Source organism: Zingiber officinale, chromosome 5B (assembly GCF_018446385.1).
Source record: "Zingiber officinale cultivar Zhangliang chromosome 5B, Zo_v1.1, whole genome shotgun sequence".
In the NCBI taxonomy this organism is placed as follows: domain Eukaryota; kingdom Viridiplantae; phylum Streptophyta; class Magnoliopsida; order Zingiberales; family Zingiberaceae; genus Zingiber; species Zingiber officinale.
Window position 1 is genome coordinate 86,939,293 of NC_055995.1, and position 19,356 is coordinate 86,958,648.

At 39.1% G+C, this 19,356-nt stretch overlaps 2 protein-coding genes across 2 annotated transcripts; one reads left to right on the top strand and one right to left on the bottom strand.

Annotated features, from left to right (window-relative positions):
• Positions 1 to 10,572: 10,572 nt before the first annotated feature.
• LOC121984837 (pyruvate kinase isozyme G, chloroplastic-like) lies at positions 10,573 to 17,066 on the top strand. Its single transcript, XM_042537982.1, has 12 exons — positions 10,573 to 10,955; positions 11,350 to 11,601; positions 12,342 to 12,507; positions 14,172 to 14,306; positions 14,421 to 14,531; positions 14,637 to 14,725; positions 14,859 to 14,921; positions 15,705 to 15,880; positions 15,998 to 16,100; positions 16,205 to 16,377; positions 16,480 to 16,588; positions 16,676 to 17,066. Exons 1-12 carry the CDS (start codon positions 10,743 to 10,745, stop codon positions 16,787 to 16,789), a joined length of 1,704 nt encoding a protein of 567 aa, XP_042393916.1. The 5' UTR covers positions 10,573 to 10,742; the 3' UTR covers positions 16,790 to 17,066.
• A 47-nt stretch (positions 17,067 to 17,113) lies between these two features.
• On the bottom strand, positions 17,114 to 18,753 carry LOC121984838 (E3 ubiquitin-protein ligase Os04g0590900-like). Its single transcript, XM_042537983.1, has one exon. It carries the CDS (start codon positions 18,315 to 18,317, stop codon positions 17,313 to 17,315), a length of 1,005 nt encoding a protein of 334 aa, XP_042393917.1. The 5' UTR covers positions 18,318 to 18,753; the 3' UTR covers positions 17,114 to 17,312.
• Between the last annotated feature and the right edge of the window lie 603 nt (positions 18,754 to 19,356).

The window sequence follows — 19,356 nt, forward strand, 5'->3', positions numbered from 1 at the left end:
ACAGATGAAGATAATATAGAATATTTATGCATTACAAATATTGTCTTGGTAAAAAAATTATATTAGAAAAATTAACCACAGTAACATTTGGGTTATAATATATAAATATATGTATCATTGAAGTATATGTCTTTACAAACTAGAAGTTTGTTGAGCAAAATAATTACACCACATGACATGATCGATTGGAGCATCTTGGATCTATAATGATGCGGTGAATCATTAAGAATTCATGTGGGCATTCATTGAAAAATTAGAAGATTTTTCTTCCTAATGAAATTTCATGCATTGCTTACTCACAAGGAAAGTTAATAATAAGGTTATCAATAACTAAGATTAACGCAGAGTCCTTAACGTTTTTGGAACGAATTCAAGGTGATATATGCGGACCATACACCTATCTTGTGGAACATTTAGATATTTTATGGTATTAATTGACACATCAACAAGATGGTCATAAGTGTGTTTATTATCAACTTGTAATCAAAGCATTTGCAAGGTTGCTTGCACAAATTATTCAATTACGAGCTCATTTTCCTAATTATCTAATTAAATTCATTCGTCTCGATAATGCTGGAGAATTTACTTTACATGCTTTTAATGATTATTGTATGCTCATTGGAATAAGTATTGAACATCCTATAGCACATATTCACACACAAAATAGCTTCACATAGTCACTAATAAAACATCTTCAATTAATTGCAAGATCTTTGCTAATGAAGACAAAACTTCCAATTTTTGCTTGGGGGCATGATATTCTACATGCAACTGCACTAATTCATATCAGACCTATGAGTTATCATGAGGTTTTTCCTTTACAATTAATTAATGGTCAGAAACTAAATATTTCTCATCTAAGAATTTTTGGATGTGTGATTTACGTGCCAGTTGTATTGGATTGAGTCACACGTGGGGATGGCGGGGTGAATCACGTGGTTTTGAAAAACTTGTTCTTTTAAATTTTGAAAACAAAATACGTAGCGGAAAAACATAGAAATTAAAAAAAACAAGTAAGAAGACAAAGATAGACATGATCAGTTTTACTTGGTTCGGAGCCTTTGATGAATCCTACTCCAAGACCCAGGTCCCACAGACCTATTGATGGGTAATACACAAAAATACCTTTTTCGAAATCGCCGGAAGAGGAAATTGAGTACAAAAGAAAGTCGAAATAAATGCAACACACAACACTTGCCCTTTTGTAATAATTAAGTACAAAAATTAAAGTTATCAAACACTTTTTCATATACGGTCGACTCAAACTCGGTTTTTGGGTGGCTTCTCAGCGGTAGACAAGTGTAGCAGTGTCGTAGCAGAGTTGCAGCAGGAAGTCAGAGCAGTCAGAACCTCAATCGGATGCATAGAAGCTTGTATATGAGTTGTTTTTTGAATCTTGGTCGAGATGCTCTTATAAAGGTTATGGGAGGCGTCTTCCATAGGGTTGAAGGTGCCTCCAGCATGTAAAACTTGATCCCAAAAAAAGATGATCCTTATCGTTGAAGAGGTCAGAATTTTATTCTGCGGAAGGCAACTTCCATGCACCGAAGGCGCCTTCCATGAACAGTGCCAGGCGCCTTCCAATGCTTGAAGGCACCTCAGATACTGTTCACCGGAGGCTTTTTGTGTTCTTCTTGCCCTGTAAAATATGTTAGTCCAATAAACCAAATAATAACCTGTAAGATAAATGTTAGTATAATAATAATTAGCTCCTGCCCTCCTTGGACTAGGAACTAGCAATGTCTCAGTTTAGGGATCCAAAATAGACCTAAACTAGACTGGCGCCTACTGTCTCTCAACTGGAACGCGTCCTCACTGAGTCATTCTCCTCCAGTGACTTACCTAACTTACCAACTTACGGTCTGTCGATTAGCCTCTTGACCCACCAGGTCTTCATGCCAGTTGTCAGGTCCGCATACCCAATTGAATTTCTGCTGGTAGTGAGGTCCCGCGGACCCAATCAGACTTTCTGTTAGATATCAGGTTGGCACTTTGACGTATCTGGGTTTCACACCAACTATCAGGTCCTCAGACTTAGCTGGATTCCAGCCTAGTGTCAAATCCTTTAGACTCATCACCTCCTGCACACTTGGTAAAACAATTAGATCACATAAAGACCTAACTTAACTCACTTATTATTCATCAAAATCTGAATTGGACTGTTAGTACAAATTGCACCAACCTAGTGTCAAATCCTTTAGACTCATCACCTCCTGCACACTTGGTAAAACAATTAGATCACATAAAGACCTAACTTAACTCACTTATCATTCATCAAAATCTGAGTTGGACTGTTAGTACAAATTGCACCAACAAATTGCTCCACCACAATGCAATAAGATGAGTCTTAAAAGAAGGTTGATAATTTATGTTGGATATATATGAATCTCCATCTATTGTTAAATATCTAGAACTGTTAATAGGAGATTTATTTACATCATATTTTGACGGTTATCAATTTGATAAAATGACATTTTCAACGTTAAAAGGGGAAAATAAGTAGTTGGAAAAGGAAATTATCTGGTGTGAGTTATCATTATCTCATTTTGATTCTTGAACAAACAAAGTGAACTGAAAGTTCAAAAGATTATTCACTTATAAAATTTATCCAATCAAGTGTCAGATGTATTTACTGACTCAAAGAAAGTGACAAAATCATGTATTTTAGCTGCTAATACTCCAATCAGAATTGATGTCCCCGAAGAACAACCTGTTGGAACCCCAAGGTGTTTTGATGTGATCACTCAAACAAGCTAAGTTAGATCCTGCGTTTGTTTAACTCTTGTGTCTAAGTGTGCAGGAGCTTAGGAACACAGGAAGTCGAGCGGAAGACGCGGCTAGCGAGAAGGACGGCACGGGGAGAGAGCCGACGGGCTCGGTGCGTCCGAGGGACGAGGTGTCCACGGAAGAGTACACTGGTGGACGAGAAGAGCGTGCGCGGCGCTCGAGGGACGAGAAACCGGGAAGGAAGGCTGCTCGAGGAGAAGGCCGGAACATGGATTCGGGTGAGCCCTATTCCGGAAGGCCGAGATCACCCAAGCTAGCGGAGCCGGAGCGAACAGACCCGGACCAAGACGAGCCGAACTGAGACGAGTTGAACCGGAGTCGAAAAGTCAACTTATGTTGACCTTAGGGCTTCGGGCGCCCGGAACCCTTCCGGGCGCCCGGAATCGACTTTTCAACATGATCGAGTTTTGACTCGATCCAATCGTTGGGGGATAAAATTTATCCCCCCCAGGGCGCCCGGAACCCTTCCAGGCGCCCGGACCAAGACTATAAATATAGCCTTGGTCCAGAAGCTTAAATACAACGAACTACTTGTAATCCAGTGCTTTCATTTGTGTTATTTCTTTCTGTGCTTTCAACGCTGTAAGAGGCTACTCCGCCCAGAGGAGAATCAATTAGTGCGCCTTCTTTGCCTTGGATTAGCAATCCTCTGATTGCAAACCAAGTAATTCCTCTGTGTCTACTTTCTGTCTTAATTAGTCTCTGCCGTTTTAATTACAAGTTCTTTTAAGTTAGTTGAATATCCGAGAAGGGTTTTTGGTTTCAATTTTGTAGGGCAATTCACCCCTCCCCTCTTGCCGGCCTTCAAAGGGACCAACAAGTGGTATCAGAGCGAGGCACGCTTCAGGAGGATTAACCGCCGATCGAAGCAACAAGATGGTCGGACCAAGCATCGTCCCACCAAAATTCGAGGGGAACTTCGCAGACTGGAAGAGACGTATGGAGGTATTCCTAAAAACAGATTTTGAAATTCGGTTTATCATGAAATATGGTTTTGTAGCTCCAATAGATAAAGATGGAAAAGAAAAAGAAGAGAGCGATTGGACAAAGAAGGAGCAGAATGAGTCGGTAGCAAACAGCCGAGCGGAACATCATCTGCTGAGCGTGTTATCGCCTCAAGAGGTCAACCGCATCGGAAACTATTTATCTACTAAAGAACTTTGGGAGAAGTTCTTGGAACTCCACGAAGGCACGTCCGAAGCGAAGCTCGCTAGAAGGGACATTCTCCGCAACAAACTGATGAACATCCGTCTGGAGAAAGGTGAGAAAGTAGCTGGTCTACATGCGAAGGTAAAAGAACTAGTTACTTGTCTCAAAAACCTTGGTGAAACAGTAACAAACCGGGACACTATACGCTACGCGCTCAACGCGTTTCCAAGAACTCCGGAGTGGACATCAATCGTCGACGCCTACTACATCTCAAAAGACCTGGAGGTAAGTACTTTAGAAGAATTGTTTTCTACTCTTGAATTGCATGAAACCAGGTGTGCAGGAACGACAAAGGATACAACCCAGACTATGGCGCTGAACGCAACCCAGAAGGATGAACTCGAGTCAGACTCCGAAGACGATCAAGAAGCATACATGGTAAGAAATTTTAAAAAGTTTTTTAGATCTAATAAATTTAAAATGCAGAATAAAAAGAATCAAGGTAGAAGAAAGGTACGGTGCTACCAGTGTCAGAAGGAGGGACACCTAAGGGAAGACTGCCCAGAACTCAAGAAGGTCAAAATGAAGACACCCAAGAAACACAACCTAAAAGCAACTTGGGATGACACTTCTTCATATGAATCAGAAGCTCAAGAATATGCGGGGATTACACTGATGGCAAGCCACGAAAGACAAAGCACATCAGAACCCAGCATCGATGAAGGGGGAGCGACGTCAGATGGAAGTAGCGAAGCAGGGGGAGATTCAGGCTTCAAGTCTGATATGGTAAGTGAGGTATGCCTCTTACCCCCTGATAAACTTTACTTTGGTATCAAAGCTATGACTAAATCCATGTATAAATTAGAAAATAAAAATACCAAATTAGAAAATGAAATCTTAGAAACAAAGAGAATTTTGGCAAAATTATGTCTTATAGAGGATTTTGAAAAATTGAAAATTGAAAATGAAAAACTAAAAGAAGAAATAGAAAGATTGAAAAAATCTAATGGTCCAAATATTTCTACTTTTAGAAATTATAGAGGTTTAAATTGGTATTATAGATTTCATCAAAGTCAAATTAGAAATATATCAAAAATCTATATACCTAGGAAATACTTGGTTAATCCTGTAGGTAGGAACCTCTATTGGGTTCTAAAAACCTATTTAATTTAAAATTAAAATCAGACTTAGCATTTTCAGCAAGTAAATTAAACAACTAATTTCTTTATGAGGCTTTGTCTAAGGAAGTGGTTGTTGCTCCAATAACCAAGAAGGCCTAGTGCCTCGCCACGACCTGGAAGCCAAGTATTGAAATGAAGAGTTTAATTGACTAACTGAAAAAGCATTAATTTGAATTACTTAATGCTTTAAAAGAGTTATTCAATTTGTGTTTAAATTTCTTTTACTTAGAAATTTTTTATTATCTTAGAAATTTTTACTTAGAAATTTTTTTAAATTATCTTAGAATTTTTTTTTGCCTTATAATTTTTCTTAAAATAGACTTAGAATTGTTTCTGATGAATATTAACTTAGAATTTTTTTTAATTAGAAAATTTGTTTTGAATGTTGAGATAAGTTTTAAAACTTAAAATTTTTTTAACACTTATGACTGTTTTATCTGAAAAATGTTTTACTTAAATATTTTTCTTTCGAAAGAAAAATTCTGAAGAGTGTCTTTAAATTGAATTTTACTTAGACATTATTTTACACTTAAAGTTTTTTTATTTAATTTACCTTAGACTTATTTATAACCCCAATTTTATGTGATCAAAGGGGGAGAAGTATGTACTATAATTTTTCAATTGAATATTAGAATATAAATCGTTTTTATTGCATATGGTTACCCTAACTTAACTTGGGTTGCTCACATCGATTGTTGGAACCCCAAGGTGTTTTGATGTGATCAAACAAGCTAAGTTAGGTCCTGCGTTTGTTTAACCCTTGTGTCTAAGTGTGCAGGAGCTTAGGAACACAGGAAGTCGAGCGGAAGACGCGGCTAGCGAGAAGGACGGCACGGGGAGAGAGCCGACGGGCTCGGTGCGTCCGAGGGACGAGGTATCCGCGGAAGAGTACACCGGTGGACGAGAAGAGCGTGCGCGGCGCTCGTGGGACGAGAAACCGGGAAGGAAGGCCGGAACATGGGTTCGGGTGAGCCCTATTCCGGAAGGCCGAGATCACCCAAGTTAGCGGAGCTGGAGCGAACAGACCCGGACCAAGACGAGCCGAACTGAGACGAGTTAAACCGGAGTCGAAAAGTCAACTTATGTTGACCTTAGGGCTCCGGGCGCCCGGAACCGACCGGGGTGCCCGGAACCCTTCCGGGCGCCCGGAATTGACTTTTCAATAGGATCGAGTTTTGACTCGATCCAACCGTTGGGGGATAAAATTTATCCACCCCAGGGCGCCCGGAACCCTTCCAGGCGCCCGGACCAAGACTATAAATATAGCCTTGGTCCAGAAGCTTAAATACAACGAACTACTTGTAATCCAGTGCTTTCATTTGTGTTATTTCTTTCTGTGCTTTCAACGCTATAAGAGGCTACTCCGCCCAGAGGAGAATCAATTAGTGCGTCTTCTTTGCCTTGAATTAGCAATCCTCTGATTGCAAACCAAGTAATTCCTTTGTGTCTACTTTCTGTCTTAATTAGTCTCTGCCGTTTTAATTACAAGTTCTTTTAAGTTAGTTGAATATCCGAGAAGGGTTTTTGGTTTCAATTTTGTAGGGCAATTCACCTCTCCCCTCTTGCCGGCCATCAAAGGGACCTACACAACCAAAAATTGCAAATGAGCCTAAACTACAAGTGAAACATGATAGACCTATTGGCTCTAAAGATAAATGTTCTCGTAAAATAAAAGAATCAAAGACTCAAAATGAGAAAGTAATAACTCCGGAAGAGTCTCCAGTCATCGATAACATGATTTTAGAAGAATCTCAGGTACTTGATAATCATGCAATAAATTATGTTATGACTGGAAAAAGATGGAATCATATTGCATGCGATATTGTGAAAGATGATGAGGATCATGAACTAAAGTCTGTTAATGAATCAAAGGCTCAAAACGAGGAAGTAATAACTCTAGAAGAGTCTCCAATCATTGATAACATGATTTCAGAAGAATGTTAGGTACCTGATATTCAAGAGATCTCTATAAATTATGCTATGATTGGAAAAAGATGGAATCAAAATGAAATCATATTGCATGCAATATTGTGAAAGATAATGAGGATAATGAACCAAAGTATGTTAATGAATATAGACAAAGAAATGATTGACCTAAATGAAAAGATGTGATTGATACATAATTGAAATCACTCACAAAACATAAAGTTTTTAGACCTGTAGTTCATACACTAGAACGTGAAAAATCGATCAATCATAAATCGATGTTTGTGCACAAATGAAATGAGAAAAATGAGTTTGTTTGATATCAGGCGCGACTTGTTGCTTAATGTTTCTCTTAGAGACCTGATATTAATTATGAGGAGACATTCTCTCGTAGTGGATGCAACAACATTTTAATATTTGTTAAGTTTGACAATCATAAAAGATTAGAAATGTGATTAATGGATGTCTTTGCAGCATATTTGTATGGCTCACTTGATAATAACATATACATGAAACTTCCTGAAGGATTCAAACTACTAGAGGCATATGATTTAGGTCACCGAGAATTATACTCGATTAAGTTACGTAGATCTTTGCATGGATTAAAACAATCTAGACATATGTGGTATAAACGTTTTAGTAAATATATGTTGAAAAAGGGATATCTAAATGATCCCATATGTTCATGTGTATTTATTAAGAGATCCAGATCCAAATTTGTTATAATTATAGTATATGTTGATGACTTAAACATTATTGACACTACCAATGCACTTTTTGAAATGGTAGATTACCTAAAGAAAGAGTTTGAGATGAAATATCTCAAAAAAAATAAAACTCTGTCTTGGTTTGCAAATTGAGCACCTTGAAAATGGAATATTTGTCCATTAAACTGCTTATACATCAAAGATGTTACCGAGATTTTATATCGATAAAGCACATCTATTGAGTAAACCAATGAATTTATTGGTCCCGAAGTACCATATCTTAGTATTATTAGAGTACTAATGTATCTTGCGAGTCATACAAGACCCGATATAACATTTGCTATAAATTTATTAGCAAATGAAATATTTGTTCATCAAACTACTTATACATCAAAGATGTTATAGAGACTTTATATGGATAAAGTACATCAATTGAGTAGCCCAATGGTCGTAAGATCTCTTGATGTAAATAAAGATCCATTTCAACCTCGAATGAATGACGAAGACTTTATTAGTCTTGAAGTACCATATCTTAGTGGTATAAGATATCTTGTCAGTCATACAAGACCCGAGATACCATTTGTTATAAATTTATTAGCAAGATATATCTCTTCTCCAACAAGAAGACACTAGAATGGAATTAAACATATATTTTGATATCTTCAAGGTACAATAAATATGAGATTATATTATCCTCATATGCCTAAAACGGAATTGAGTGGGTATGCTGATGTTGGTTATTTATCTGACCCTTATAATAGTAGATCTCAAATGGATATGTTTTCACATGTAGTAGTATAACTATATCTTGGAGATTTATGAAGCAAACGATTATTGCCTCATCTTCTAACTATTCTGAGATCATAGTAAGTCAGGAGGCAAGTCGAGAATGTATATGATTGAGATCTATAGTATATTACATTTGAGAGACATCTGTTTTAGTACCCTTAAATAAGAATGCCCCGACGACGTTATGTGAGGATAATGCTACATGCATTGCTCAACTAAAGGAAGGCTATATTAAAGGCGATTGAACGAAACATATATCACCAAAATTCTTGTTTACGCATGATCTTTAGAAGAGAAGTGATATCGTTGTTCAACAAATCCATTCATCGGATAATTTGGCCGATTTATTTACAAAGACTTTGCCTACTTCGACATTTGAAAGACTAGTTCGTAATATTGAGATGCATAAATTGAAAGATCTAAAGAGATATGATAAAGAGGGGGAGTAATTATATTGTACTATTTTTTCTTCACCATAGTTTTTCCCACTGGTTTTCCTGATAAGGTTTTCAATGAAGCAATATTATAAATGACATCCAAGGGGGAGTATTATTATGTGGATACCATAAATTTGAATCTATCTTACCAATGAATTAAGTGAATGTATCTAAAGTGAAAGATGAAATGAATATATCTTACCAATGCAATCAATGTATATGATTCTTCGTTAAAATGTATTTAGTTTTAATGTTGAATGTATCTACTCACCCTATACATGGGGAGTTGTAAACATCATTTTAGTAAGAAGTAACCAGAATTCTCTCTTTTTCCTCTTCTCATCCTCTCGCTGTTATTCTGTTGGCGTTATTTATAACAACTAGTGTTTTACTAGTAGTTCTTATTTTTAGTTTTACAGAGAGTAATTTTTTAAATAACTGAAGGTGAGTGATGGGTCACAAGCAATTCGTGATGTCTATGAAAATGGTCACTTAAGATCTTCAAATCAGTCTCATCAAACGCTGTAAAGTAGATGGTTACAAATCAAATGAGACTTTGATCAAGTAACCTACTTAATGTCTTTGTCAATGACTTATTCTAACTGAATTTTAAGCAATGAAGAGCGTATGCTATCATCAATTATTGCCAATTCCTCTACTTTATTGTCTTCTTTCTTCTTAAATGGTTTATTTGCAAGCAAGAGACTGTGCTTGTGCAAGCTGAGGTTTTACACATATTAGCTGCTTACGCCTCCATGAAACATGTGCTTTGTAGTAGAACTTAGGCTATGTCTGATTTGAGCTGTGACCACCTCGTTGTCCAATTCAATCCATCAGTCAAATGCCAAGCAACTAAAGTAAAAAGGCTTTGAAAAAGTCAATGTCAAACCAATGACATACACGTGATAAATTCAACCAAAGCAAGAAATCAAAAGAATATGTATTTTTTTTTTTTTTTTGAAGCAGCGGGTCAAACGTTCGTCACTAATATCGTTGCCACGTTCCAACGATGCCCGCGCTGCCACGGAAACCTATCAATTTCATAAATGATATATCATTCGAGCCACAGGACACCGTTCCAGCCACACATAATTTGGCCTCACACTACGAATGACTTCATCATAGCAACGTGTTATCTTTCTTCCGCTGCGAAGGAACGAAACAGATGCCGCCTTTCTGGACCGAGACATTGAGAAAGAGAATAAGAAGACAGTATTTGATTTAGCCCGGCGTCGCTCCAACTAATTCATTTAAGGCCTCGTCAACTCACTCTACCAATTAATTCGAACCCGATAAGCTCAATTTGCGACCATATGCAAATAAACATATTATTTTGGAGGCATTTAGTAGGCTTTAAAACTTTAAATGAATTGCTAGATATAATTTTTGATAAAAAAATGATCTGGTTATATAAAAAATTTTCATCAACTATTCCTAATGATTAAGAGAAGGTCTATTAATTCAGTATTAAGTCACTATTAATTTAAATAATATTCTGATTCTAATTTCATCGAATCGAACAAAATTTTCCTTTTAACCAAAAAAACCCGATCCGTTAAAGGAGGAGGCTATAAACGGCGGGTATAATCTCTCATTGACGAGTTTATTACTTCAAGCCGCAAGGCCTGGTCGCTCGTGCCTGGCTGCGACACGCGGAACTCGATTCAATCGCCCACAAAGCGCAGATCCACATTTTTACAGCCGCACTCTTCTAGCATAAGGATTTCAGTAGCCGTTTCTTTCTCCTTTCTCTGCTTTTCTCTCCCATGGCGATTGTGGCGGACATCGGCGGTATGGCGGTTCGGAGCATGCCGGAGCGTTCCAACCTGGCTTCGTCACGGCTTGCCGCTCGGATCCGGAGTTCTTTTGGAATGGGATGGGGCTTGCGATCCAGGCGGGTTTCGGTGAGATCGATGGCTATAGCGGAAAGGGGCGAAGACGCGCAGTACTCTGGGGTTTCCGTTGACCATCTCAACCCGGTGAGTTGAAGTGACCTTAATCTTTGAAATTAAATATTTTATTTGAAAAGATCGAATTCTAAGATTTTATTGATGTAGTGAATCCATCTTTTTGCTGCTTTAAATGCGATGTTTGATTGTCGGATTCGATTTTGTATTTATTGGTGAACTTTAATCGGATTAGTTGTTAATATTCTATTGGGTTCTTATACGTATGACTCTTTGACCTTCCTGACTTGAGAATGTGGGAGTGTACAGATTCAATTATGTTAGTTTAGCCCCTACAGTTCAGTGAATTGTTTCTGGTAAAAAGCTGTTATAAGATTTGAATTTCAAACTCATGTGAAAAAAAAAATGAAGTTGTGGTAAATTCATGGGCTAAAATAACTAAAGAAATTACTCTTGTGAACTTCAGCCAGACACAGTGAATGAGAGGTTGACAGTTACAGCATCAAATTCTGAAAGGAAAACAAAGATAGTTTGTACAATTGGCCCTTCATGTAACACACGTGAGATGATATGGAAACTGGCAGAGGCGGGAATGAATGTTGCAAGGCTTAATATGTCCCATGGAGATCATGAATCACATCAGAAGGTCATTGACTTGGTAAAAGAATACAACGCTCAGTCCAAGGACAACGTTATTTCCATAATGCTAGATACTAAGGTATGTGCCTCTGTGAACATTACTTAGCTCTTTCTGTTGACTTAGCAAGGTGCATTTCTAAAATTCTTGACATTGTTTATATCTAATATTCTTGAGATTTAGCTTATTACATTGGCAGAATATGCACTTGGTATTTTCTTGTGTATGATTCGTTTTCTCTTTAGGACTCTTCCGTCAATGTTGTTGCTTCATCTTATTTAACTGAATATCACTCAGTACGATGCCTTAAATTAAATTTTCCAGCATAATAGACATGGTGAATATTATTCTTAACATACTGTTTCAACACTACCTGCAAGCATGCACCAGGACGAACTTGTGATAAATTTCATTGTTTGCTGAAAACACAATTTTTTTTTTCAGAATTCTAATGGTCATGTGATTTCAATTTTTTTTCTGATTCATTAACTTACACAAACTTATTCCTTTCCCGGCATACATTGGATGCTACTTATATGCATAATGGTGGCAGTTCTGTATTAGACTGAAAAATTTGTGACGAGGTTCTCCTAGCACCGGCATGTTATGGCAATCCTGCTTTCTTATTTGGTTTCACCTTTAAAATGACGTCCACTGAAGAAATGCATGACTAATATTTTTAAGGAGAAAGGAGGCTTCCTCCAAATTAAAAGCATTACAAAGCTTATATGAGCTATATCCTTGGTTACTAACTGAGAAAGAACAGATAAAACAGAAGTACATATACTTAATCTGATACTCTAGTCATATACACTATACAGGGCCCTGAGGTAAGAAGTGGGGATGTGGTTCAGCCTATCTTGCTCAACGAAGGGCAAGAGTTCAATTTCACTATCAAAAGAGGAGTCAGTTCAGGAGATACTGTCAGTGTAAACTATGATGATTTTGTTAATGATGTTGAAGTTGATGACATTCTTTTGGTTGATGGTAAGTATACTTTTCAGATGACTCTCGCTTTTAGATGTTTCTTAAAATGTCCATGCTTTGATTGTATAAATGCGTTTCTTAAAATGTATATGCCTTGATTGAATAAATGTGTTACATAAAATGTATATGCCCTTGTATAAATGCCTCTATAAATGATCTGAAAGTGCAATTAGTTTATAAGATGATGACCATCTCGGTAATTAAAAAGCTTTTTGATTGCATCACTTTATTCAATCTTATCAAGACCTATGATGGATGTGTGGGATCGTAAAGACGCTAGGGGGGAGATAGGGTGAATAACGTTCGTCACTTTTTCAAAATAATGAGTTAAAACAACGTAGCGGAAAAAAAAGAAACGAGAACACACAAACAATCGCTAACACAAGTCTTTTTTACTTTGTTCGGAGCCTTCGGCGACTCCTACTCTAAGGCTTGCATTCGTGAAGTGCTTTTGTTGGACAATCACTATAAGTTCGAAAATGTTTACAAAATTTAAGTACAAGAATTGTTAAATAAAAATACTGACAAATTGCTTGAGCGTTGGTTGTTGGTGTAGCCTTTCGAAGCAACGCGCGAGTACGAAAGTTAGAGCGAGTGATGTTGTGGAGCTATTGGTCGAAGTCTCTTTTATAGGCCACCCCGGGCGCCCGGACCACCCCTGGGCGCCTCGGGCGCCTGGAGTGCTGACGTGGCTGCTCCTTGTCGAAAGTTTGTCTCTAAAACTTTTATCCATCTCCAGGTGCTTGACATATGGACCCTGACGTGTGTCATCCACTCAGCATCTGCCACGTGGTCGCCCACTAGCTTCACCCCTTGCCCAGGCGCCTGGACCACCTCTAGGCGCTTGGACCTCCGAGCACTTGGACCAAGTCTAGACGCCTGAAACCTTTTTTTCAGTCTTTTACTTTCCTGTATCATAAAGTTAGCATAACAAGTAATAATATGAAAATGAGTAATATATTTGGCCGTCCCGATCCTGACTTTGAGTTTTGTTGAAACCCTAGGTCAGACCAACGCTAATGCGTCCTCACTGGATCTCTTCTCCAGTTGCTTACTTCCACTTACCAATCGTTGTCTTCCTTGATGTCAGGCCCTGTGACTCACCAGGACTTCCTATCAGATCTCAACCAATCTGGACTTCAGCCAGTTGTCAACCCAATTGGCCAGATCTCAACCAATTTGGACTTCACCCAGTTGTCAATCCAACTGGTCTTCCTCATCTCAACTAATCTGGACTTCATGCTACCTATCAACCTTGCTGGATTTCAGCCTGGTATTTCGGTCCTCTAAATCTATCAAGTTCATATCCTGCACACTTGGTAAAAAGATTAGATCACAACATAATCTAACTTTAATCTTTGTCCTATATCAAAATCTGAGTTTGATTATTAGTGCAATCTGCACCAACATGATGTACATCCGCATCAACTACACTGCCTAGTCAGGATGTCCAATTCCATATGCAAAATTTTGTTGCTTTTTGAATTTGAAAAAAAGACAATGGTGCATTTAATTGCAACGAATGAAAAAGTGGATTTCAAGTCTTTCTTCCTTTTTTTTATCAGTTAGACAGCATCTACTTTCTCATTGTTTTGTGTATGGCTGTTGCTGTATTAGCTCTTGTATACCATCATGTATAACGTAAGTCCTGTGGTATCTTTTAGGAGGAATGATGTCGTTATCTGTGATATCAAAAACTGCTGACACTGTCAAATGCAAAGTAATAGACGGCGGAGAACTCAAATCAAGACGCCACTTAAATGTGAGGGGCAAGAGTGCTACACTTCCATCCATTACTGGTACTTTGCCCTTCGTACGCTTCTCTTGTCAAAGAATTTATACAATTCTTTCTTCCATCATGAATTTTTTTTACAAGTATATTTAATCACTTTTTGAGTTTGATCTTCCTACAGAAAAGGATTGGGAAGATATTAAGTTTGGCATGGAGAACCAAGTTGATTTTTATGCTGTGTCATTTGTGAAAGATGCTAAAGTGCTACATGAACTTAAAGACTATCTAAAAAGTAAATTTATAGCTTTAGCCTTTAATCAAAGTTTTTTTTTGTAGATTCATTCACTGTTCATAAATCACAATATTTTTAATTTCCAATTTTTTTGCTACCTTCAAGGTCACAACGCTGATATACACATAATGCCCAAAATTGAAAGCGCTGATGCAATTCCAAATCTCGATTCAATTATATCGGCTTCAGATGGGGTAAGGAATCTTGATGTTCATCTACAGTTAGCAGAAAATTTACAGAGTATCATTGGACAGATATACTTTATTATTGCCTAATCAATTGCTTCTTTCCTATTTTGCCAAAAATAATAATCTTGAAATATTGTAGGCAATGGTGGCTCGTGGAGACCTTGGTGCGGAACTTCCAATTGAGGATGTTCCCTTGCTGCAGGTGAAACATTTAGTTACTAAATCTATTTAGTTTTGCTTTTATTAGTTTGAGGCATCAAATCTCAGCTATGTCTGCTAAATGAGACTACGAGAGTGCATAAGTTTCATGTATTATCACAACAAAAATTAGTAATGTGCTAAAGATGATCTGATATCCTCAATTGGTTTCTATTGCATTGTTGAACTCTCATACCATCTATTAATATTTTATAATAGAAAGGATTTCGATGATATCATTTAATTTTTATTTTGGGGTGAAAAGTTCTGGTCTGTTGGAAAGTCCATAGAACAGGATTAAAGTTAATCTAGTTAGAGCATCTCCAATGCAAGGTTTTTTGAGAGGTTTGTAAAACCAAAAAGCTCGACAAAAAAGCTCTCAAACCATTGTGGCCATGAGGTTTTTAGTTCAAGAGCAGTAGTAAAAATCAATCCTGGTTTTTTCTCTCAAAATTAACAATGTAAGTGCAGCCAGTAATTAATTAACAATGAGGTTTGAGGTTTGTATGAGGATTTTTTTGATCGTGCAGAGAGTAGCAGGTGTTTATACATATGAGGTGACATATTTGAAATTATTAAAAAGTTCGAGCTCTAACCATTGGAGATATGTCTGAATATAGATGACACATTTTCATTCGACAGAAATGGAACATGTCATATATGGCTTTTTATGGTTTAACTATTGAAATTTAGACACTTGTTGATTTTGAATCTCTTCCTTTTGATATTTCTTTGTTCTCTTACCACACATGTTTGGAACTTTAAAAATTTCGATGCAACTTTGCAGGAGGAGATAATTAGAAAATGTAGAAACATGAGAAAACCAGTAATTGTAGCAACAAATATGTTAGAAAGCATGATAAACCATCCAACCCCGACCCGAGCTGAAGTTTCTGACATAGCAATTGCAGTTCGAGAAGGCGCAGATGCCATCATGCTGTCCGGAGAGACTGCACATGGAAAGTAAGTCAGAATGCACTTTTATGTCTTTCTTATGCTCTCTTGATTTGCCAATTTGTTTATGGATTTGTATAACCACAAAAGGGTATCCTGTCTAAATTAATTGAACCTTGATTCTAGGTTTCCACTGAAAGCTGTTAAAGTAATGCACGATGTGGCATTGAAAACTGAATGGTCAATATCGAAAACTGTGGGGGATCCTATTCCGGCTAAAATGTTTCAGGTAAACCATCTTTAACAACTCAGCATGAACTCTTTCTTTACACTAATTGCACAATTGATTCTGGAGTCGTACTATGCAAATCCAATGCTTCTCTTGCTTTGAAGGCTGTAAATGAAGATTCTTCCCCTGGCCACACAAGCGCGATGTTTGCTTTCCATGCGACAACAATATCTAACACTCTAGGCACTCCCATTATAGTTTTCACCCAAACTGGATCCATGGCTGTGCTTCTGAGCCACTACCGACCATCGTCTACCATATTTGCATTCACCAATAAGTAAGCATCATCATGTTACCATCTCACGTATGTTTGTATAAACTTCCTGTACCTTATTGGTCATCGCAAAATGAGACCTCAACTCTTATGCATATTTTGCAGTGAAATAGTGAAGCGGAGACTGTCGTTGTATCACGGAATTACGCCTATCCACATGGAATTCACTAACGACGCAGAAGAGACATTCTCAAGGGCGATCAAATTCTTGCTGGTACTGCTGATTTTGATTCTCGTGCTTGACTCTCGATTTCTCTTTCTTTCTTTTCTCGTTTAATGACCTTGGCTTTGGTCGAAACAGGATCATGATCACTTGAACAATAAAGAGCATGTAACCCTGGTTCAGAGTGGAGTTCACTCCATTTGGAGACAAGAGTCGACGCATCGAATTCAGGTTCGCAGTGTCCAGGCCTGATCTAATCTGTTGATCTGAATGCAAGAGGCAAGTTCTCGTCTAAGGTGACGCAAAAATGCAACTTTAGGAGGTAATAGCTATACCGCGTTTGAGATCTTTCAGTATAAGTACGGACGGGAAGACTACGCACCCACTTCTATTTTAGTTTTTTGTTTTCTAAGAATAAAACTTGAGTATCATTTTGAAATATTCCTCTCTACGCTTCCTATCTAAATCAGCAAACACTATTTGAATTGATTGTTTCGTAAAAATATTGATATTTTCTTTCCTGTGTTTACTTGGAGGATCGGAGAAATTGAATAGTTTTTTTTTTTTTACCCTTTTTCTCCATCTCCCTCTTCCTTCAATGGCAACGGAGTACGCAATGTCACGGGCAACGACAAAGTGTCACTAACTTCTACAACCTTCCGAGCCATGTCATAAAAGAGGATAAACGACTGTACGCAACAAACTCAAAAGAAGAAGAAGAAGAAACGACTGTACGAAACAAACTCAAAAGAAGAAGAAGAATTCGGGTTCATGGCTACTCGGAAGAAGTTTCTTCTTCCTGCAGTGGGCTTCCGTTCCTTCCCTTGCCAACGTGTTTGGTATTGGACCAGAGCTTCCCGTTTGTGCATGACCTCTTCATCGCCACTGGCCTCATCACGCCATGCAACCCCTTGTTCTTCCTATGCTGCCCTGCCGAGCGCCGCCCCGAGCTGCCGCCGCCACTGCCAATCCACACCCCCTTCTTTGCTTGCGCGATCTCATCCTCCATCTTCATTTTCAACACGTCGCCGATGTGAATGCCGATGTGAATGCGGTCGGCGTTCACCAAAAAGGACCGAACCTCATCCCCGTCTCTCGCCTCGACAATGGCGTCGACCGCCTCCTCTGGCGCCGGCGTTGTCTCTTCAGAATCGACGTTGATCTCGTTTTCTATGTTCACCGTCACCTCCTCGGCGCGTGATGCTTCTTCCTCCCTGCCGCGCTCCGTCTCAAGGGCCTCCGGCGCCGGCGGCGGATGGAGAGGCGGCGCAATGTCAGATCGGCAAAGAGGGCAATTGGAGCGCGAGTTCAACCAGGCGTCGATGCAGGGGAGATGGAAGGCGTGGCCGCACTTAGGGAGCAAGCGGAGTCTCTCCGCCTCCCGGAACTCGCTGAGGCATACGGCGCAAACCGTGCCATGGACCGCCCCGTCGCCCAGCCTGTACTCGTGGACCGCGATCTTGCGGATCAGGGCCTCGTCGAGCCCGTTGGGCCAGGTCGACTGGCCGCCGGCGTTATCGCCGGGGAAGCGAGTCTGGTAGTAGCGGTCGAGCCAGATGCAGTGGTGGGAAGCGAAAGCGCGGTAGCAGAGAAGGAGAAGGGCGCCGGCAAGGATGCCAATGGTGGCGAAGAAGATGGCGGAGGCAGTGGCGGAGGAGGAGGCTAGAGGGGGAGGCGGCGGCGGTAGAAGGACGTAGCACCATTGAGGGCAGTAGACGCTGCAGAAGCCCATGGAGCAGTCTCTAGTGGGAAGGTAGGGAACCCAAGATTGGGACGCCATTGAGGAGAGCAGGAACTGATTAGGGAGTGAGCGAGAAAGAATCGAACTGCAAAATAAGATCTTTGTGGGTTTGGAGGAGCGTGAACTCCGACGAGGTTGTTAATGGAGGAGAGGGGTGAGAAAAGTGTGAAGGAATCAAATGTGTGCTCGATGCTTAAAGACCGGATAACGTCGAGCCCGATCTCATCCCTGAAAATTTTCCATCAATTGCAGATAAATTGGGAAGGGCTTACAACAGACTAGGGATGATCGCGGATCGGGTTGATTCGGTTATTGGAATAAAAAACTATCTGACCCTACTAGATCGGATAATGTAATATCATGACCCTACATCCGGCCTTATATCCGGCGGTTATTATGTATTAAATATCCGACGGGTTGTCAGTTATTTGGATATCCGACCCTATATCCAATGAAATATAAAATATAAATATAAAATAATAAAAAATAAAATATTTTAAAATGATAATAGACATTACTCATTACATGTTGTAGTAGCTAATCGTCAATAGCTGCTACAACGTGTAACAACTTATCGGCAGTAGCTACTACAACGTGTAGTATCTTATCCGTAGTAACTACTATAACGTGTAACAACTTATCGGCAGTAGTTGCTACAAGTAGGGGTGATCGCGGATCGGGTTGGTTCGGTTATTGGGATAAAAAACTATCCGGCCCTACTAGATCGGATAATGTAAATCATGACCCTACATCCGGCCCTATATCCGGCGGATTTTGTTTTTTCGGTTCGGTTCGGGTCGGTATAAGCGGGTTGGTTGGTTTGGCGGGTTGACTGCTCACCCCTACAACAGACTATGTAGAAGCGCCGGGGTATATGCTAGATTATAAAAAAAATATAATAAATTTAGTCAGCCTAGTTGACTAGTCTAGGATATATTTGACCACGATTCGGAACCTACGGTTCGAAATTGACGGTTCATAATCATCGGTTCAACGGTTTCAAGTAAGTCGATCCTTAACCTTAACCGCCCAAGACGATTACGGTTCACGGTTCATCACGGTTCAAGGTTATTATGTT